This window comes from Momordica charantia (assembly GCF_013281855.1).
Source record: "Momordica charantia cultivar OHB3-1 chromosome 4 unlocalized genomic scaffold, Mcharantia_2.0 BLBB01000004.1, whole genome shotgun sequence".
NCBI classification, from domain to species: Eukaryota; Viridiplantae; Streptophyta; class Magnoliopsida; order Cucurbitales; family Cucurbitaceae; genus Momordica; species Momordica charantia.
Window position 1 is genome coordinate 21,393,787 of NW_028275162.1, and position 18,549 is coordinate 21,412,335.

The following is an 18,549-nucleotide window of genomic DNA, read 5'->3' on the forward strand; positions in this document are numbered from 1 at the left end:
ACGGCCACAGGAAATTGTAACCACTGCTTCAAATTATCCTAATTTGTGGGGTTTATTCGACAGTTTGACTTTTCCCAATTCCTCCGTATCCAATAACTCAGTCCAACCTCTAAAATTAAACTGTTCATTCATAAGCTGTTCCTATTTTAAGCAAAGTCCACCACTATATAAACCCACCCATGCAACTCAATTTCCCATCACCTCCTTCATCCACTTCCATTACAAAAACCCAAAAAAAAAAGGGAAAAAAAAAATCTTCCTGCTCAAAACGGTGGGAAAACTTCTGCCATCTGGGTCTTGATCTTTGATCAACGACCCACTTGCAGAAAGACTTCCCATTGCCATAACAAGTTGGAGGGACCAAAAAATAAAATAAAATAAAAATGGGGACAGCGGTGGTGTCGGTTCTATCACTTATTTTAGTGGTGGGAGTTGCTTTGGCAGTTGTGGCAGTTGTTAACAGGAACCACGGCAGTTTTGACGGCGAGAATTTGTCCCCCAAAATGAAAGCTGTGGCCACTATATGTTCTCATACTGATTACCAAGAAGAGTGTCAAAATACTCTGGGCAGCATCGCCCACAATTCCTCCTCGGACGACCCGAAGGAGTACATTAAATCAGCGATTATGGCCACTGTTGAGGAGTTTAAGAAAGGGTTCAAATTGACGGACTCCCTTATGGTGGAGGCTGGTAACAATTCCTTCATGAAAATGTCGGTTGAAGATTGCAAAGATTTGCTGCAGTTTGCCGTTGAAGAGCTTCAGGCTTCTTACTCCTCCGTCGGGGACAGCGATGAGCGCTCCCAAGAGGAGCGAGTCGCTGACATCAATACCTGGCTCAGCGCCGTCATTTCTTATCAGCAATCTTGCCTCGACGGCCTCGGAGAAGCCAACCCCAAGCTCAAAGAAACCATGGAAGGTGGTATTGACATTGCACGCAAGCTTACCAGCAATGCTCTAGCTATTGTCGCCGACGTCTCGCAAGTTCTCGGCGACTATGGCCTGCAATTGAAGGTACTGTACATATATACATATGCATACTTGAATTAAATCACCTCTGTAACTCAAAAGTTTTACTAATTTAAATTTTATTGATAGGTCCAACCAACTGGACGACGTTTGCTTGGAAACACAGAAGTGGGGAGCGATGGGTTCCCCACATGGTTGTCAGGAGCAGACAGGAGGCTGTTGGCGGCAGCGAAAGGAGGAGGAGGAGGAAAAGTGACGCCCAATGCGGTGGTGGCGAAGGACGGGAGCGGGCAGTACAAGACCATTGCTGCAGCATTGGCTGCAGCCCCAAAGAATTCCAAGACACGACACGTGATCTACGTGAAAGCAGGGATCTATAATGAGTTTATCATTGTGACTAAAGACTATACAAACATTTTCATGTACGGAGATGGCCCAAGAAAAACCATCGTCACTGGCCGCAAGTCCTTCCGTGACGGCATTACCACCATGAACACCGCTACCTTTTGTAAGATGTTTTTTTCAAAATCACTCATGCTACCATCATTCTCAAACATATTTTTACTTAATAATTACTACTATAATTGCAGCGGCCGTTGGAAATGGCTTCCTCTGCAAAGCAATGGGATTCCAAAACACAGCCGGCCCGGAAGGGCACCAAGCGGTGGCTCTCCGCGTCCAGTCCGACAGATCGGCATTCTTCAACTGCCGAATGGACGGCTACCAAGACACTCTCTACGTGCATGCTAACCGTCAATTCTACCGTAACTGCGTCATCTCCGGCACCGTGGACTTCATCTTCGGCGACTCGAACACGATCATCCAGAACAGCCTGATCATCGTCCGGCGGCCGATGGACAACCAGCAGAACACGGTGACCGCCAACGGGCGCAAGGAAAACAAGGAGTTCAGCGGGCTGGTGATCCACAACTGCCGAATCGTGCCGGAGCAGAAGCTGTTCGCGGACCGGTTCAAGATCCCCACATTCTTGGGGCGGCCGTGGAAGGAGTACGCGTTGACGGTGATCATGGAGACCACATTGGGGGATTTCATCCAGCCGGCCGGGTATATGCCGTGGCAAGGTACATTTGCCCTAGACACGTGTCAGTACCTGGAGTACGCAAACAGGGGACCGGGTGCCAACACTGCAAGGAGAGTGAAGTGGAAGGGGGTTAGGGTTATGGGAAGGAACGAGGCTCTTAAGTTTACGGCTGGATCGCCTTTTCTCCTCGGGAAGGAGTGGCTTCCGGCCACTGGGGGAAACTTCTTACTTGGATTGAAGAACTAACACATTTTAGTTTTTCTGTGTTTCTTTAGGATGCGCACAACAAGATGTGTTTTATGATGGGTGTTTTTCGTCACAAGTAATGAATAGACATCTCGTGATTTCCACAAAAGTGATGGGTTATTAAATATCAAATTCTTTTCTTTTCTAAACGGCGGAACTTTAATTTAATGCAAGTGTAGGCGTAAAGATAAATCATTTCAAGAGTAATTTAATAAAATAAGAAAAAAATACAATGCTAACAAGTTAATAAGAATAAACCCAATTGCCAAAGCGAGCTAGTTTCTAGTTTGGTTGGCATGTGACTGAGTCGAGGGGGGGACGAAGAGATCCGCAACTTTCACTGCAAAATTAAATTTTTTTTTCCATCTTTCTTTTTCTAGTAAGATTGCAAAATTAAATTTTTTTTTCCATCTTTCTTTTTCTAGTAAGATTTCAATATGATCCTTCGAGAATCTTTAATCCTCCTGTTTGTCATGCTATGAATATAGGTAGGCAAATCACGCCATTTCTTTTGAAGAGTAGCAAACATGTGGAACCCAAAAATGCCAAAATTTACAAGTATCACTGTCTTTTAATTAGGGAGAACATATAATTCCCATTAAAAAAAACAAAATTAGGGAGAACATATAATTAATTATCACTTTAAATTTACATATATAGCATATAGTATCACTACTACCCTTTAGATTTCAGTATACAGTCTAGTCTATAATTTTGTTTCTTAACCTTGAATGTACTGAACATTACATCAAGAGCATACAAGTTCTCACAATTTTTTTTCGAAAGAGAAACCATTTAATTAAGGAAAGTAGGTGAGAAAATACCAAGATAAAAGACAAAACAAAAAACAAAACTTAGATTAAAATGGAAAATTTAATAATAATCGTCGCTGTAATTTTTAGTTGTGGAAAAATTAATGCTAATCGAAAAAGTGAAACAAACTGTTGGAAAAATTAATGTATCATCGAAAAAACTAGATCCACGTGAAAACGGTAGAGCCGGTAAATGTAATAGAATTAAGTTAGTTACTATATTTGTTTAATTATTTATTAAATCTTATCATTTAAATATTAATGTAAATATTTGTATTAATTGACAATCCATTTTTATTTAGAAAAAATACATTTTAAAATATAATAATAAATGTAATAGAATGATATTTATTGAGGGCAATTTAAAAACAAATCTTGGAAATATAGCTTTTTAAAAATGAACTTTGTGACAATTTATGTTAGAAATTAGAGGAGATGGATTCAAATCTAAAGATATACTACCTCCTATTTAGTCTTATGCCAAGCCATCAGAATCGTTGGAAAATGGCTGCCACTTTGCATGTCTCATGATTCTTGATTCAATGGTCGTGGAAAATGGGGAAGTTAGGCGATTAATATGACAGTTTTAACATCTAGTCCTCGAGCTCTATTTTGTTTGAACTTTCTGGTCAGATTTTAAGAGTAAATCATAGATCGGACAATATGCTTTCAAAGTATCATACTTTGGATTAGACGATATCCTTCTTTTGTCACGTGGTATGTCATTTCACGTCCTTTAACATTGGCCCCCAACTTTATAGAGTTTGAGAATTTAATTGATACAACTTTTCAAAGGATAGGTTGGATATGACATGTACGTGGCGTGATGACATGTACGTGGCATGACAGAACGCCACGTACGCGTCTTGAGTTGATGACATTTCATGTCACGCTCCTAAAAACAATCACTTGATATGACTTCTAACGATGCTTTTAATGCACATGAGAATTGAAGTGAATTGCGTGCGCTGATTCTAACGGATATACCTCTTGGTTGGAAGTAAATAATGACAATTACTGCTGAGCTATACTCACTTTAGCTTAGATGTAGACCATTGATTGTGTTGTAGATCAGATGACTGAGGAATAGTCAAAGTTATAAATACGAAACTTTTTTTTTCATAAGAGGCGCGCTTATTAAGTCTCCAAAATTTTCTCTCAATTCGACATATTCTCATAGTCGTTCCATGTTCGATCTTAGGTTAGTACCCTCTTCTTTATCCTTTTATTTGTATTTCTTCCGAAATTTAGATCACTACTACTACAATGTTTGACTTAGATCACAATCATAACCTAGAATATTTGGCTTAGACCATGGTCATACGACTATGGTCTATTTGAAAAGACTAGATTTTTCGACCACATTCTATGGGAACTAGGAGTGTTCAAAAAACCCAATGACCAAAAAAAATTGATGAACCCAACGGATTGAGTTGAGTTATAAATTTATTTGGGTTGGTTTAGGTTTAAATAAATAAAAATGGGTTGGTTTAAAAGGTTCACCTTAAATAAGTTTAGGTTGAACCGAACCATCCCGAACTTATTATTAATTTTAAAATCATTTCTTTTATTTATCATAAAATTTTATATGAGATATATTTGTTTTAATTTTATTTCATTCAATAATTCTTTATGGATGATTTATTCTTACAACAATTTTTTAAAAAAATTATACGTTTTTAAGGTTTAATTTTTCACCATATAAATAAACGTTGACTTACAAATTATGATTAAATGTTCAAAAATATGTAAATAAGTGTTTAAGATATTGACATTTACTTTTTTTTTTTTTCAGTATACAATATTTTGAATGAGTGACCTAAATGATCCAAACCACCCATATATTTCATGGTAGGATTGAGTTGCTATTTAGATATTATAATTACGTAAAAGGATTCAATGTACAAAATTTTACACTTTTGTCATAATATAACCATCTTTAATCTTTAAGATTACCCATCAACAATTTACCTTATATCATTCTTTATTTACACCTAAATATTAATAAATTTATGAAAATCAAAATTGTTTATTTGGTAGGTTAGATTTTAAATCTCTTATTTTATGCTCATTTAGACTTATTTCCAAAAATAAAATACCCAAATAATCCTACCGTTTCTTTATTTACTCATTCGGTTTCTCGTTCTTCCACGTGTTTCTTCTTCCACTGATTTCTCCTTCTTCCCCAAACAACATTCTTTCTGGTCGTTTTCTCCGTTTATTGTCTTGTAACAGTCCACAGTAGGCCGTCGCGTAAAGTCATTCCGTTCTCATTGCCGGTCGTTAACTCAGTTTATTTTGCAGCAAATCGTGCAGTTCCTAGAAGACCGGTTTCTTCATTGTCGTTGCCGGATGCAGTTCGTAGAAGACTAGTTTCTCCGTTGTCGTTGCCAGATGCCCGTCAAAGTGAACGTTTGTTAGTCTTCGATTTCGGTTACCCCATTTATTAAAAAGAATCTAGGATCTCAGAAGGCTATATTTTTCATACCCATATATTGTCCATACCCAATATAAATAGCTCATTATTGAGAAAGATTCAAATATGATTTGAGTGGTTCGAAATAGTGTGAATTCTTCTATATATAAGGATATAACATATATCTACAACTACAACTAAGTACCATTTTGGTAGTTCTAGGAACTCAATAGTCGGATATATATTTAGCATATAGGTTTATCTTGTAATTGTATTGGATTGGATTGCATTTGTTAGGTTAATGTTAATAAGAGCAATTCATAATAATGAAGTATGTGCTAGGATATCTAAATTGATAGAATATGTTAATGTTATATGTGGATATAATATATATCTATACTATATAAGTTTAGATTGAAACTTCAATAGTTAAAGATTATATCCGGATATATTTTATATCTATTATTAAATACCAAATTGCAAGATTAAAAAAAAAAAAACTAAATGAATACTTCTATATTCTATCCAGATAACATCAAGTAGCAAAGAACTTATTCTCACAAAAAAAAAACTAAAGGAATCCTTCTATATTTTACGATCACCAACCAAAGGAAATCATGTGGAAGAATCTTCTTCTCATCAAAAAAAAATTAAAGCAGCAACCATATAGAAGGTTTTGAGCAGCAGTAAACCGTGAAAAGAAGAAAAACGTGAGCAGAGCAATATTTTAAAAAACGTGAGCAGAAGCAAAACTTCATCTTAGTATTAGTGCATGCAGTAGTAAAATGTGGGAAGAAATTGATGTTGAAAGCTCGTGGGAAGAAACGAAGAGACGGAAAATCGTGGGTATATTTCCAACTATTTTGAATTTGAAATCATGGTAAATCTACGCATTAATTAATTTAGAAATTGAAATCATCATAATCTTTTTTATAATTAATATAAGCTATCAATGTACTAATCTCATTCAATAAGTGAATCAAGGGATTAATGTTAAAATTGATATGGAGCCCACAATAATTAAATGATTATGTCTACAATTTAGGGATTTAAATATTTTAGATTGCAACAAAAAAAATTTAACAATAATAAATATAAATGCAATAAATAAGGATAAAATCAGTATTATAAAAAAAATCCTACATGCAGAAATCTAAAAGTGTAAAATTAGAAAATTTTAGACATTTCGAAGACATTATCTCTTCATTATTTAATAAGAGTTGTTTGGAACGAGTAAGTTTATAATCCAAACAATTGGGTTGGTACAAATTAAAAAGTACTTCGAACCAACCCAACTCAACCCATGAACCCCTTTAATGGGTGCTATAGTCTATACAACTAAAATGTTATCACAGCCTATGACAATTAATAAGATGATTCCTGAATTTTCCCAAAACTAAATTAATAGTACCAAAAAAAAACTTGGTAATTTTGATTAACTAAATCGTCGAGGACTTCATTATATAGTAAGATAGTAGATGTCTAAGAAAGTCAGCTTCAATGAAGATCTTATAAACTTTGTTAAGGATCCCACCTTGAAAAAGATAAAGAGATTTTATAAAGATTTATAATATATATGAGTTACTCTTCTCATTGTCAATTGATTTGAAATATAACTCCATGAATATTGATATGGTATTAGAAGCTAAAAAGCTCATATGAGCTATTAATCCAAGAATAATATGGCATTTTGAAATGTAAGCACAGAACGAAAACTAAACTTAGAGACCAAAAACCAAAAACGTATTCAATAACTAATCATTTGATGTTTCATTTTATCATCATAAACTGATAAAAGTACTTCTCAATCAAGCGTCAAAGCCAAATAGTGTTTTCTTATTAGTTTTGACTTTTTTTCAAAAGCTTTTATTTATTACCCCACACAATAAACATGATGATTTTGAGAAGTCTCTTTACCGTAAGTAAAAGCACTCCCAATCCAACAATACCTACAATTAGTTTTCATTTTAAAATGGAAAAGTAAGATGAATAGCTTAAACAAATTATAAATTGATTAAATAGGAATTCTAAATCATAAGAATTCTAGAAGTGAAAATTGCAACAATCCGCTTGGTCAAATATACATCTATAACCGAGTCACGGAACTGTAAATCAAATCGTGGATTGTTTAAAACATTTTAACGATGAACAAATGGAAGAAGAAAAGATTCATTGCTTAATCCCATAGAAGACACAACCTTGACACCGAAAAAAATTAAATACAATATGGTGATTGTTTAGAAAATTCTAATAGTTGACTCGACTCGACTTGCTAATCTTCGTCTTCACTTTCACCACTGTATGAAACTAGTCCTATCGTAGCAGCTTCATGAGGTCTATCACCAATGCTATTAGGTGTTTTTTCTGACTCTGAAGGCTCATTTGAAGCTTTTTCTGGGCTTCTGGGTTCGATTCTCGCTTTCTTTGCCTGTGGCTTTACTTTAATAATCATACTCGGTGCTCGAGTGGCTGGAGTTTCTCTCCTAACTGATGTCTTTTCCTGCAAACAGTTGGGGTAACATTAGATGGTAATTGGTATAAGAGAACCGTCACTAGAGCTGCTCAACTCGATCACGAACAGACCACCACGATGAACATACTGGTGCCTGTGTGCGTGTAAACAGAAAACCTCTAATAATAAAACCACCATTTAGCATACTTTCTAATGCCAATAGAACCACCTAAAAATGTAAGAAATTAGTAATATCCATGAGCTTTAGTTGATCTTAGAATTTATGAATATGGTTCTTGCTATTGGAGGCAGCCTAAGTCAACAATAATGTATTTTCAGTACTCATTCTGAACATTTTCTTAATGGCTTTGAGCAATCCCAGAATTATCGATTTATCGTGCAAAAACGTGCAAGCCCTCGTACACCTACACCTGAAGATATTGGAAGCACATAGAACTTGAACTAAACCGACCTGAGCTGTGGGAGCAGGCGGGGTTACTTCCTTCAGTTCATGCAACATAGTAGATTGTGCTGCTACTGCTGCCTGAAAGAACACCAAGAAACAGTGCTTGAGAAGAAACTCAAAGTGGGTACTTACTTGAAGTAATATCATTAAGCAGTAAGCAACAGGCAACCTAAAACAGAATTAACTACAAGCGTGATAATTGGTTATTTATATCAGTAAGAAGAATATTCCTACAGGTAGATGGCCATTTTTCTGCAACCTTCATCTGTTATTAAAAAATTGGAAATTTGTAATAGATAACTAAAATATTTGCCCGTATTTGCAAATATAGCAACAAACTCTTGGGGTTTGCATATATGACAAAATATTTGATATCTAATTTTCGATTTTTTTGTTACTCTGATTTTTCCCTTCTAGATTTTTAGGTATATATATATCATTGTTTAAGCTCCATATTCATTAAGGGTATATTGAAGTTTCACTTTCTTCTACGTGGGTTGGGCCTCCAAATTTTACTATTTTTGGAAAATTGAAAAGTGGTCGCTACTTTTGCAAATTCCTGCTAATTTTGCAAGCGCCCCTAAAAAATTATTGGGAAAAGACAGGCCTATTATGAACAATTATCAAATTAGAAATATAAAAGGTCACAATAAATCTCCATAACAAGGGAAATACTGAACTTGATTCGCTTGATGAGGACCTCCTTAATGATCCTAAACTCACTGAAATCTGTTATCATGTAGAACTTGTCAATCTTAGAGCTAAATCACTTGTATAGATAACTACTAAACTCAGATGCCGCAAGGATCATCTCTTCTGTAGTAATGTATCTAAAATCTAGAGTAAGATAGCGGTTCAACTGTTGGCCACTATTATACAAACATATAATAAATTGTTACATTAATCTGATGTTCTTTATAAAACGAGAGCATTATCGTGCAGTAACCCTCTAAAGCTCAAGTATAATGTACCAAAAAATAGTGCCAATTTCAGTGAGGTGAAGCAAACAAGATTAAAAAAACCAGCACATGAGATAAAAGAAATAAAGTTTTACAAACATTCAAATATTATGAATCTCTCAACAATAAAGAGTCAAAGTCAAGCAAATACTACTTTTTTTTTTTTTTTTTTTTTTTTTTTTTTTTTAACTAGGAGTCAGTTTTGCTCCTCTATATCCAGGGGCATCTATGCCCTCCCCAAGAAAATCAAGCAAAGACTTAAAATTAGAACTCACAAGATTAAATACTAAACAGGTCCTTTCCCCATTTTTCCTCGTCATTAGACTTATAGCCTCCACATCTTAGTCTTTAGTCTCACTTCCACGTTCCTCCACATACCATATCTATTGGAGGGGGGAGAGAGAACACTTTGGGTGAAAGGTCGAACAAAGGAGATAAACCAAGAACTTCTTGTCCAAGTTAGCAAGGCAAGGTGCCTCACCTGCTCCAAGGCACAAGCACGCTTCGGTGCGTGTTTTTCGGGGCTTTTAGAATAGTGCATTAAACAAAAGGGCTACAGACTGCCATTACTATTACGGAAGTAGTATAGCATAGCAAGCTGAATATCCAACCCCCCACTTAAAGAAATATGAAATTGCAGTTGATTAGCAGACATTCTTCAAAATGATGTCATAAGTTTCACCCTAGCATAAGATATATCAGTGATCTGGAAAAGAAAAACAAGTCACATAGAAAGTTTACTCGATTCGGAAAATAAGGACAATTACTTGAAAACTGCGGAGCTCTTCTTCTTCTGCATCAGCCATTTGCCTTTCATATTCTCTCTTTGACTGCATACAACCGACAATAAAATTCCGAGAAGCAAAAGAGAAGAAGGAAAATTGATAATCTAGTGTTGAAATACTAAATATGTTTGGTTACTTAAGATTGAACTAATAAACAAATTGTACTGCAATTATTACGGGACATGAGTTCAAAACAATAATCTCACCGTTTCCAATTTATCCAGAAATTCTGTCTCATCCTCATCCAGAGCTTTTGGTGGTCCTGCAGTAAAATAAGCATGAGTTTTAATCCTTGCATGATTCGCATGGATGAAATCCTGTATCTTTGATCATTTGTGCTATCTGGCTTCCTTGATTGGATCTACACTAAATATTAAAAACAAAAACAATTATATGTGTTGTTATAAAGAACAACAAGATTGATATTACACTTCAGCACTCACTGTGCTTGAACCGTTCATTAAATTCAGCATCACGCTTGTCTTTATTTTCCTTTAGGATCTGCAAACAGGAAAGAGAAACATACTTAACAACAGAAATGCTTAAATCTATGGATTTGAATGCTCGTACCTTGAGTACATACAGAGATATATAATAATGAAAGATTACCAAAAAAGGCCTTACAAAGATATAATAGGCCATCAAAATGCAACCGGAGCATCAAATATTAAAAATATATTTTTAATAAGTCAAGAACAAGTTACTATTTGACATCATACAGTCACTTAAAACTTCAAAGTTTACACAGAAAGTGACTAATAGACAGTAAAATATTTCATTCACAAAGAATAGTGACATATGGCTCAATGGCAATCGGTATATATTGAGAGACCAATTTTATAAATGGACTTCTCTTAGTTAAACAACTCAGCCAACTCTCAATGATCCTTAATTTTAACTCTCAACGTAACAACTCCATTAATTAGACATTAAGTAGCAACGAAATACAAAAATCCCAGTTGGCATGTTCAAGCGGGGATGAGACTGTCCCCTCCAAGCCTCTCAAGCCACATTCACAACCCAAACTTCAGTTATAGTGGCTTCTCTAGGGTATCAATTGTTGCTTCATTGATTTGCTTCATTAATAGGTTCACGATTCAACTTTGATTAATATGGACTGGTACCAATATCTAGTCTTAGACAGGCAGACTTAATTTTACAATGGGTACTGCAACAATGAAAATGAAAACCGCAAATGATAGAAGCTTCTCAAGCCACTGGAAGTGTCTTAGAAGATATTCTGATTTATTCATTAGGATCATGATTTGTGGTTATTATTTCTGTAAGATCTCCCACCACTTGCTAGCTGCTCATAGGTCAATTCATATCCTTATATTACTTAACTGAACATAATGGTTATAAATGAAATAGCCCGGGAAGGTGAGGAGCTTATTCCAAAAACCTAAATGTTCATTTCCCAACATCTAAACAAGCAAATAGCTTCATTTTATTCCACTAGTAGGATTTATATCCGGGTGTAGAAGTGAAGAAATGTTGAAAAACCTCGAAGAGGGGTCTGTCTCTTTGAGCAGTGCCGTCTTCAACTCGCTCGCCCCTTGTTTTCTTGGCTTCATCCAGCTGCAAAAACCAATGTATTAGTATTAATTTTAGAAAAATAAATCCATAACTTTTCAGAGTAATATGAATTGGTGAAAGAAGAGGATGGGAAGCGGAACCTGTTCCTCAGAGACGAAATTCATCAGCCTAATTGCTCGCCCAGATTCGTCCTCCATTCTCGCTCGCGCTCCACTTCAAACACTTCCAAGATTTCAATTTTACAAGTCACTTCCTTACAATGTTCTTTCCAGTCTCCGAGTCCGAGTCTCTCCCTCCCTCCGTTCCTTCGCCGCCGCTGATCAAAAAAACAGAAAATTTTCTGATAGAAAAACCGAACCGAACCACCCAAGTTCCTTTTGTGCCTTCAGCAGCCCAATCCCATCCCACCCTGTGGCCCGTGCAGCCCAGTGGACCAGCCCAACGATCAGCTCCAGTCCGCCCAAAAGATGCAGTCAACGGCTTTTTTAGTTTTGGATTTCTTTTTTTCTTTGTAAAGAAAGCTTTTTTGAAAAATTGATCCATTTCTGTTCTGTTCTGTCCTCAACCCTCAAATTCCTCCTCGCATTTCATCACTGTTCGCGCCGCCTGCGCATCGCCGCCGCGGGGTAGTCCGGTGCTCATCTGAATCGCAGAGGTCGATCCATCGTAGAACTCATTGTGGCATCTTTTTTTGGTTACTTCAATTGCACAGTCCCTTCTTTCTCTTTCTGACTCACACTCACGCTCACATTCAGTGGGTTTGAAGCTTGTTGAGCATCTTCGTGAACTCTTCAATGTTCGTCGTTGTGTTCATTTTAATTTTCTGAATCTCAACCATGACACAGTCAGAATTATTGTGTTATTTTTTTATTTTTTTATTTTCTCATATTTTCTCCATTTTTGCTATTTGTTGCTGGGAAGGATATCAAATCTGAATACGATTTTCCTTTTTGATAAGAATCACTAACTACTCAGATCTAGTTCTTAAGTGCTCCTCTGTTATTTACTCTTCGTTTTTTTCGTTCTTTGTTATTTTTTCCTTGTCGGGATGGTTAGCATGGATTGATGATTTAAGTTTTTTTGTTTATTTTGTGGCATTTGTAGCCGATTTTCGATTTGAAAGGAAAAAAAAAAGGACAACCAGACCCAATCCAGTCCAAATTTCATAGTGTTGACTTAGATTTCTTCCTGTGGGCTGGTCATTCTTACATAGTAGATTGTTGGAACTTCTCCCAATGTCCACTTGATTGTTATTTTATTGCATTTCATTGTCTCCAATTGAATTTTTTTAGATGATTATCGTGCAGAGGTTATAAATTGAAAGCATGGCTGGTCCTAAGCCTGGTAGCTCTGCTACTAATCCAAAAGCTGGTAAATATTGTTCCTCTAATACACTATTTGTTTCTCATTCCTTTGTTTGGTTCTGTTTTTACTATTTCTTTGTTGTTTACTGGGCAGGCGGGAAAAAGAAGGAGGTGAAGAAAGAGACAGGTTTAGGTCTCACCAATAAGAAGGATGAAAACTTTGGAGAGTGGTATTCTGAGGTGCTGTTTCTTGCTTGATTTTTGTGTTCCAAATTTGTGTTGGGTAAATTTATTTGTACGAGTTGAGTTTGCATTCTCATCATTCTCATCGATTTCTAGAACTTCTTTGCCCTTTTTTATTTTATTGTTGTAAAATGTCATTGATCAAGGAAATAATTTCTTATGTAAAACAGATAAAATGGTAAAAGAATATTTGAAGATATTTCTTTTTTGGAAGAAGCAGTCCAGTAATAATATGAACGGGTTCTTTTCAGTGACTTGAATAATTCTTTTTCTAGTTTGTCTAGGTGGTTGTCAGTGGAGAAATGATTGAGTATTATGATATCTCTGGCTGCTATATACTGAGGCCGTGGGCAATGTCTATTTGGGAGACAATGCAAGTAAGTATATGCTACTCTTTCTATTGTCAATTTTTCTTTTATATGACTTCTGTTCACATCACACTTTTGCATGATATTTTGTTTTATTCTGACAATTGCCTCTTAAAATACCTATGTCAATTTCTTTATTGGGTTCAGAAGTTGCTCTTGTAATAGTAATAATAATAATTTGGCATCATTGACTTTTACAATCTTGTACTTTTATTTGAAGTTCAAGGATTTAATTTGTCATTGGTGCAGGAATTTTTTGATCCAGAAATTAAGAAGATGAAAATCAAGAACTGCTATTTTCCGCTTTTTGTATCTCCTGGTGTCTTACAAAAAGAGAAAGATCATGTAGAAGGTTTTGCTCCTGAGGTGATGTTCTATTATTCATATATGCAACAATAGTGGAACTTATCCATCTGAATTTGAAATGCTTACTATCTTTGATTCTTTGTTTGTTTATTTATTATTTTTTTTTAATGAGAAATGGATATTTCATTGAAAGGAAAAAAATATGATGAAATGTGAAACGCTTAATATTTTTGCTGTGGACATAATACCAATTACACGATTGTATGGTTACCATGGTCATTTGCTTGCGAGTATCATTCCAATTTTCATGATATTTTGATTATGCTGAGTGCCCTCAGTGCAATGGCTACATGTCCTTAGTTTGTTCTTCTAGCCTCTGACCTATTTCTTATCACCATAGCTTTCGCTCAAGCGATGAAATATTATATTTATTGTTCCTTATTAAAAACTGTTCTTGATAAGATTTTAGGATCCCCATTTTTAGCAGTCTTTAAATTGATAAAAGTGAAATTTTGGTTTAGTGCTGACAGTTTGGTACTTGGCACTGATTTGAAGGTTGCTTGGGTGACAAAATCTGGGGAGTCTGAGTTGGAAGTGCCCATTGCAATTCGCCCTACAAGTGAGACCGTTATGTATCCATACTATTCCAAGTGGATTAGGGGTCACCGTGACTTGCCTCTGAAACTCAACCAGTGGTGCAATGTTGTGAGATGGGAGTTCAGCCATCCCACACCATTTATCAGGCAATTACTCTTGCATGTGTTTATTTATTTCTTCTTTTCCTTTTCTCCTTTTTTGCTCCGTTGATGGACTGACTACATTGGTCCTGTTATCAGAAAGATGTTTTATAAATTGTTTAGTGTTCTCTATTAAACGTGTCTTATTTGCAAGATAGTATAATTTTCTTGAACATTTTTTAAAATTTTGGGGACATCAGTATTTGAAAATTATTATATAGCATCCGGAGGAAAAGGCCAATTTTTAGTAATTACTTGGCTGCAGGAGTCGGGAGTTCCTTTGGCAGGAAGGGCATACTGCTTTTGCTACAAAGGAGGAAGCAGATGCAGAGGTATCAAACTCAAGAACTTTAATCCGAATTGTCTTTTTCTCAGTGACTAGTAATGAAAATGAATCAATCTTCTTGGGATAAGTGGAACTTTGAGATGAAACTCTGAATTTTTAAATGGGTAGAGGAGAGGTATCAAAGATGTTTTGTGTTTGATGAATATCTCTTTGTTATTTTTTCTCTCGTTTGGGTTGACTTTTTGTTTAAAAATAAAGAAGTTAGTAGGTTTTAGCATCCTTGTAATCTGAAATTTATACTTCAATAATAATGAACTTTGAAGAACACAATAAATTTGTTAGTTTGTTTGATGTCACAAGAAAGTGCTGTAGAGTCTTAAGACAAGTAACTGTTGAAGGTGTGGATCTTTTAGGACTTCTGAGATGTAGGGTTTAGTACCAATGGCCTAATTATAACGTCACTTCTTGCCAAAAAGAATGGTACAACTACGGCACCAATTAGGTCTCAATGGCAATAGCTTTCAAATTTGTGAAATTATTTAACTACAGCACCAATTAGGTCTCAATGGCAACATGCAAACACTCACTTTGATTGGAAGCAAAAAGAATGGGTCTAAATTGAGAAAAAGCAGCATCAAGTTCTTCAAGTGATCATGCTTGACTGCTTTGAACTCAAGGATGAGTTTTCTTCAGTTTGAAACCATGATGGAGTAATTTAGGGATCAAATGTTTCATAATTTCTAGATTTTGTATATTATTGGATAACTATTAACAGTCAAAACTGAATTTTTTTATTTGGAGATTATTAATGAATTCTACTAGGGTTTTTTAAGTCTTCTGCTCTTATTTTTTGCCGTGCCTGTATCTCTTCTTAGCCATTCTTTCTGGAGGTTTCCTTCATCAATGAGTTACATTTTTATCTATTGATTTTATGCACTGTGAACCATGTTCAATTGTTCATAGATCATCTAATGGATAATAGCTGTTATGCTTCTGATCTCTCTCTCTTCTTTTTTCTATTGGGTAGACAAAAAAGTTATACAGGTAATTGAAAGAATGTAAAGGGGAGAGGGAAGGTTAAATATCCATCTTAACCAATCTAAGAGAGATTACAAAAACACCCTTCAATCTGATACCCTGAAAATATTCAATTCTTCAGTGTAACTGTGGTCACTATTTAAAGGTTGCTATCATTTCAGGTTCTTGATATATTGGAACTGTATAGGCGCATATATGAAGAATACCTTGCTATTCCTGTTATCAAGGGCAAGAAGAGTGAGATGGAGAAGTTTGCTGGTGGTCTTTACACCACAAGTGTCGAGGTATGAATTGAATAAATGTTATGACATACTTTCAGCATGGTGAACTAATACCTGGTTACTCGTTGATGTCATATAAAACCCTATTTCTTCACGTGTGATATGCAGGCATTTATCCCCAACACTGGTCGTGGAATTCAGGGTGCAACTTCACATTGTTTGGGTCAAAATTTTGCAAAAATGTTTGAAATAAACTTTGAAAATGAAAAGGGGGAGAAAGCTATGGTCTGGCAAAATTCATGGGCCTACAGTACTAGAACGGTAATCTTTCGATACTTGCATTTGTCTTCGGTAACTTGTCAGAGCGAATTCTGCATTTTTTCTAACAGAAAATAGTGATGAGCCCATATATTACCATTTATGAATGGTCAATTCTTTTTGTCTTTTATCTAATCTTCTAGCCTTTCCAAATTGTTTGTAGATTGGTGTGATGGTTATGGTTCATGGAGATGACAAGGGACTGGTGCTTCCTCCCAAAGTTGCATCCGTTCAAGTTATTATAGTTCCTGTTCCTTACAAAGATGCAGATACTCAAGGAATTTTTGATGCTTGTGCTGCCACTTTGGATACATTGTCGGAAGCCGGAATTCGTGCAGAGGTAGACTCTAGGGATAATTATTCTCCTGGATGGAAGTATTCTCACTGGGAATTGAAAGGTGTTCCCCTCAGGATTGAAATAGGGCCCAAGGACTTGGCAAACAATCAGGTTAAATAATCCATCCTTAATGTTTTTTTCCTCACTTCTGAATTACTGTTTTTAACTTACTAACACTCTACTTGCTTTATTTCTAGGTACGTGCTGTTCGCCGTGATAATTCGGCAAAGAAAGACATACCTAGAGGCTCATTGGTTGAACAAGTGAAAGACTTGCTGGAAAATATTCAACAAAGCCTGTTTGACGCGGCAAAAGTAAAACGAGATGCATGCATTCAGGTTATTAGTACATGGGAAGAGTTTACTGAAGCACTCGGTCAGAAGAAAATGATATTAGCTCCATGGTGCGATGAGGAGGTATAGTTTCATTGCTTATTGCTATTTTGATTCTGCTTGTGAAGGATTGATTGCTTTTTGGTTTTGATCTTTCATGAGGCCACCATAAGTTTCTTTGATTTGTTTAAGGGATATCCATATGTTTAGTTTCTTATGAAGTTTGTGTTATTTGATGTCGTTGTTATATTACTCAGGAGGTCGAGAAGGACGTGAAAACAAGGACCAAGGGTGAGATGGGAGCAGCTAAAACACTATGTTCCCCATTCGAGCAGCCCGCACTACCAGAAGGTACTAAATTTCTGTCCAAATCTGTGTTCTTTCGATGATTAGAATTTATATCTTGTGACAGCTTGGGAAGTTTATTGGTTACTCTTTTTGGTTCCTTGAATTACTATGACTTTTGTGGTCAGGTACCAAATGTTTTGCATCTGGGAAGCCTGCAAAAAAATGGAGCTACTGGGGCAGAAGCTACTAAGCTATCATCTCGTGTTTGTCTCTGATGCTAACTCCTGTCCTGTTGCGCCTGGATACAGCGTGTCGAGAAATCAGCATTAGAGTTCATTGAGGATGGGGGAAATCGATTCGGTTAATTTCGAGTTCAAAAGAATTTCCAAAAGAAGCATTCACTTAGCAAGATAATATTATGGAACATTTTTTACTCTGTCTGCGTACTTGGATTTTCTTTTTCTTGAATTTTGTCTTATGGGTTTTGTCTCACAATCATCAATCTTGGTTTTCAGTTACTGTTAAAGTAGGCCAAGTTCTTGGGAGTGTCTAAATTTTAGATTTTGTATGGTTCATTTCATGTATATCAATTCGGGGAAGTCGTACGGCTACCTGTCATAGTAGTCTATTACTCATTACCCTCATTTATTTATCACCCAATTGAATGTTTGACATGCTTGTTTATTTTTCTTTGTATTTCACTGAAATAATTTAATTTTATGAAAATTAAACCAATTTGATTCATCTAGTAGATGGATTAATTTGACTAATTTATTTGAAATAATTAAGTTGTATTCATTAAGGTCTCTGATAACTGTATCATTTTTCAAATTTATTCTCCATTTTTCCCATTTCTTTGGGATGTTTTTTACCTTTCAAAAATATATTTAAATTCTTAGTTAAATTTTAAAAAAATTAAAAACTACTTTTTTTAATATTCAAATGATTTTGAAAATACTTTTAAAAATTAGATATTAAAATTAAAACAAAGAAAAATAGGTGGAAGTACTGATTCTAAATTTAGAACTAAATTTAAATTTAAGGTGGGTGCTAGCTCACAAGTTTTTTTATTCAGGTTTAAATTTAAAT

General features: G+C 35.5%; 3 protein-coding genes across 5 annotated transcripts; 2 read left to right on the forward strand and 1 right to left on the reverse strand.

Moving 5' to 3' along the window:
- Positions 1-199: 199 nt before the first annotated feature.
- On the forward strand, positions 200-2,405 carry LOC111015570 (pectinesterase/pectinesterase inhibitor). The gene is made up of 3 exons (XM_022290641.2): positions 200-1,013; positions 1,098-1,476; positions 1,559-2,405. Exons 1-3 carry the CDS (start codon positions 384-386, stop codon positions 2,254-2,256), a joined length of 1,707 nt encoding a protein of 568 aa, XP_022146333.1. The 5' UTR covers positions 200-383; the 3' UTR covers positions 2,257-2,405.
- A 5,149-nt stretch (positions 2,406-7,554) lies between these two features.
- Positions 7,555-12,035, reverse strand: LOC111015581 (NEFA-interacting nuclear protein). The gene is made up of 7 exons (XM_022290657.2): positions 11,823-12,035; positions 11,650-11,724; positions 10,590-10,647; positions 10,353-10,408; positions 10,129-10,191; positions 8,409-8,480; positions 7,555-7,984 (listed from the first exon to the last, which is right to left on the reverse strand). Exons 1-7 carry the CDS (start codon positions 11,877-11,879, stop codon positions 7,757-7,759), a joined length of 609 nt encoding a protein of 202 aa, XP_022146349.1. The 5' UTR covers positions 11,880-12,035; the 3' UTR covers positions 7,555-7,756.
- A 146-nt stretch (positions 12,036-12,181) lies between these two features.
- Positions 12,182-18,144, forward strand: LOC111015580 (Class II aaRS and biotin synthetases superfamily protein). Of its 3 annotated transcripts, none has more exons than XM_022290655.2 (13): positions 12,182-12,337; positions 12,990-13,053; positions 13,141-13,226; positions 13,514-13,606; positions 13,847-13,963; positions 14,459-14,646; positions 14,906-14,972; positions 16,126-16,248; positions 16,354-16,506; positions 16,667-16,951; positions 17,038-17,256; positions 17,430-17,523; positions 17,646-18,144. In XM_022290655.2, the coding sequence occupies exons 2-13, from the start codon at positions 13,008-13,010 to the stop codon at positions 17,708-17,710; spliced, it is 1,536 nt and encodes a 511-aa protein (XP_022146347.1). In that variant the 5' UTR covers positions 12,182-12,337; positions 12,990-13,007; the 3' UTR covers positions 17,711-18,144. The 3 variants fall into 3 exon arrangements, with proteins under 3 accessions (XP_022146347.1, XP_087978860.1, XP_087978861.1); XM_088122734.1 differs by lacking the exon at positions 12,182-12,337 and adding an exon at positions 12,422-12,478; XM_088122735.1 differs by lacking the exons at positions 12,182-12,337; positions 12,990-13,053 and having other exon boundaries at positions 13,145-13,226; positions 13,505-13,606.
- Positions 18,145-18,549: the final 405 nt, after the last annotated feature.

Bases quoted from the DNA above. Each gene is read 5' to 3' on its own strand.
- LOC111015570 (XM_022290641.2), top strand. From the start codon at position 384: ATGGGGACAGCGGTGGTGTCGGTTCTATCACTTATTTTAGTGGTGGGA. The intron at 1,014-1,097 runs GTACTGTACATA...TTTTATTGATAG, and splicing joins ACTATGGCCTGCAATTGAAG to GTCCAACCAACTGGACGACG. The intron at 1,477-1,558 runs GTAAGATGTTTT...CTATAATTGCAG, and splicing joins CATGAACACCGCTACCTTTT to CGGCCGTTGGAAATGGCTTC.
- LOC111015580 (XM_022290655.2), top strand. From the start codon at position 13,008: ATGGCTGGTCCTAAGCCTGGTAGCTCTGCTACTAATCCAAAAGCTG. The intron at 13,227-13,513 runs GTGCTGTTTCTT...TAGTTTGTCTAG, and splicing joins TTGGAGAGTGGTATTCTGAG to GTGGTTGTCAGTGGAGAAAT. The intron at 14,647-14,905 runs GCAATTACTCTT...ACTTGGCTGCAG, and splicing joins CATCCCACACCATTTATCAG to GAGTCGGGAGTTCCTTTGGC.
- LOC111015581 (XM_022290657.2), bottom strand. From the start codon at position 11,879: ATGGAGGACGAATCTGGGCGAGCAATTAGGCTGATGAATTTCGTCTCT. The intron at 11,725-11,822 runs GTTCCGCTTCCC...TGGTTTTTGCAG, and splicing joins ATTTCGTCTCTGAGGAACAG to CTGGATGAAGCCAAGAAAAC. The intron at 10,192-10,352 runs GTGAGATTATTG...GGTTGTATGCAG, and splicing joins TTCTGGATAAATTGGAAACG to TCAAAGAGAGAATATGAAAG.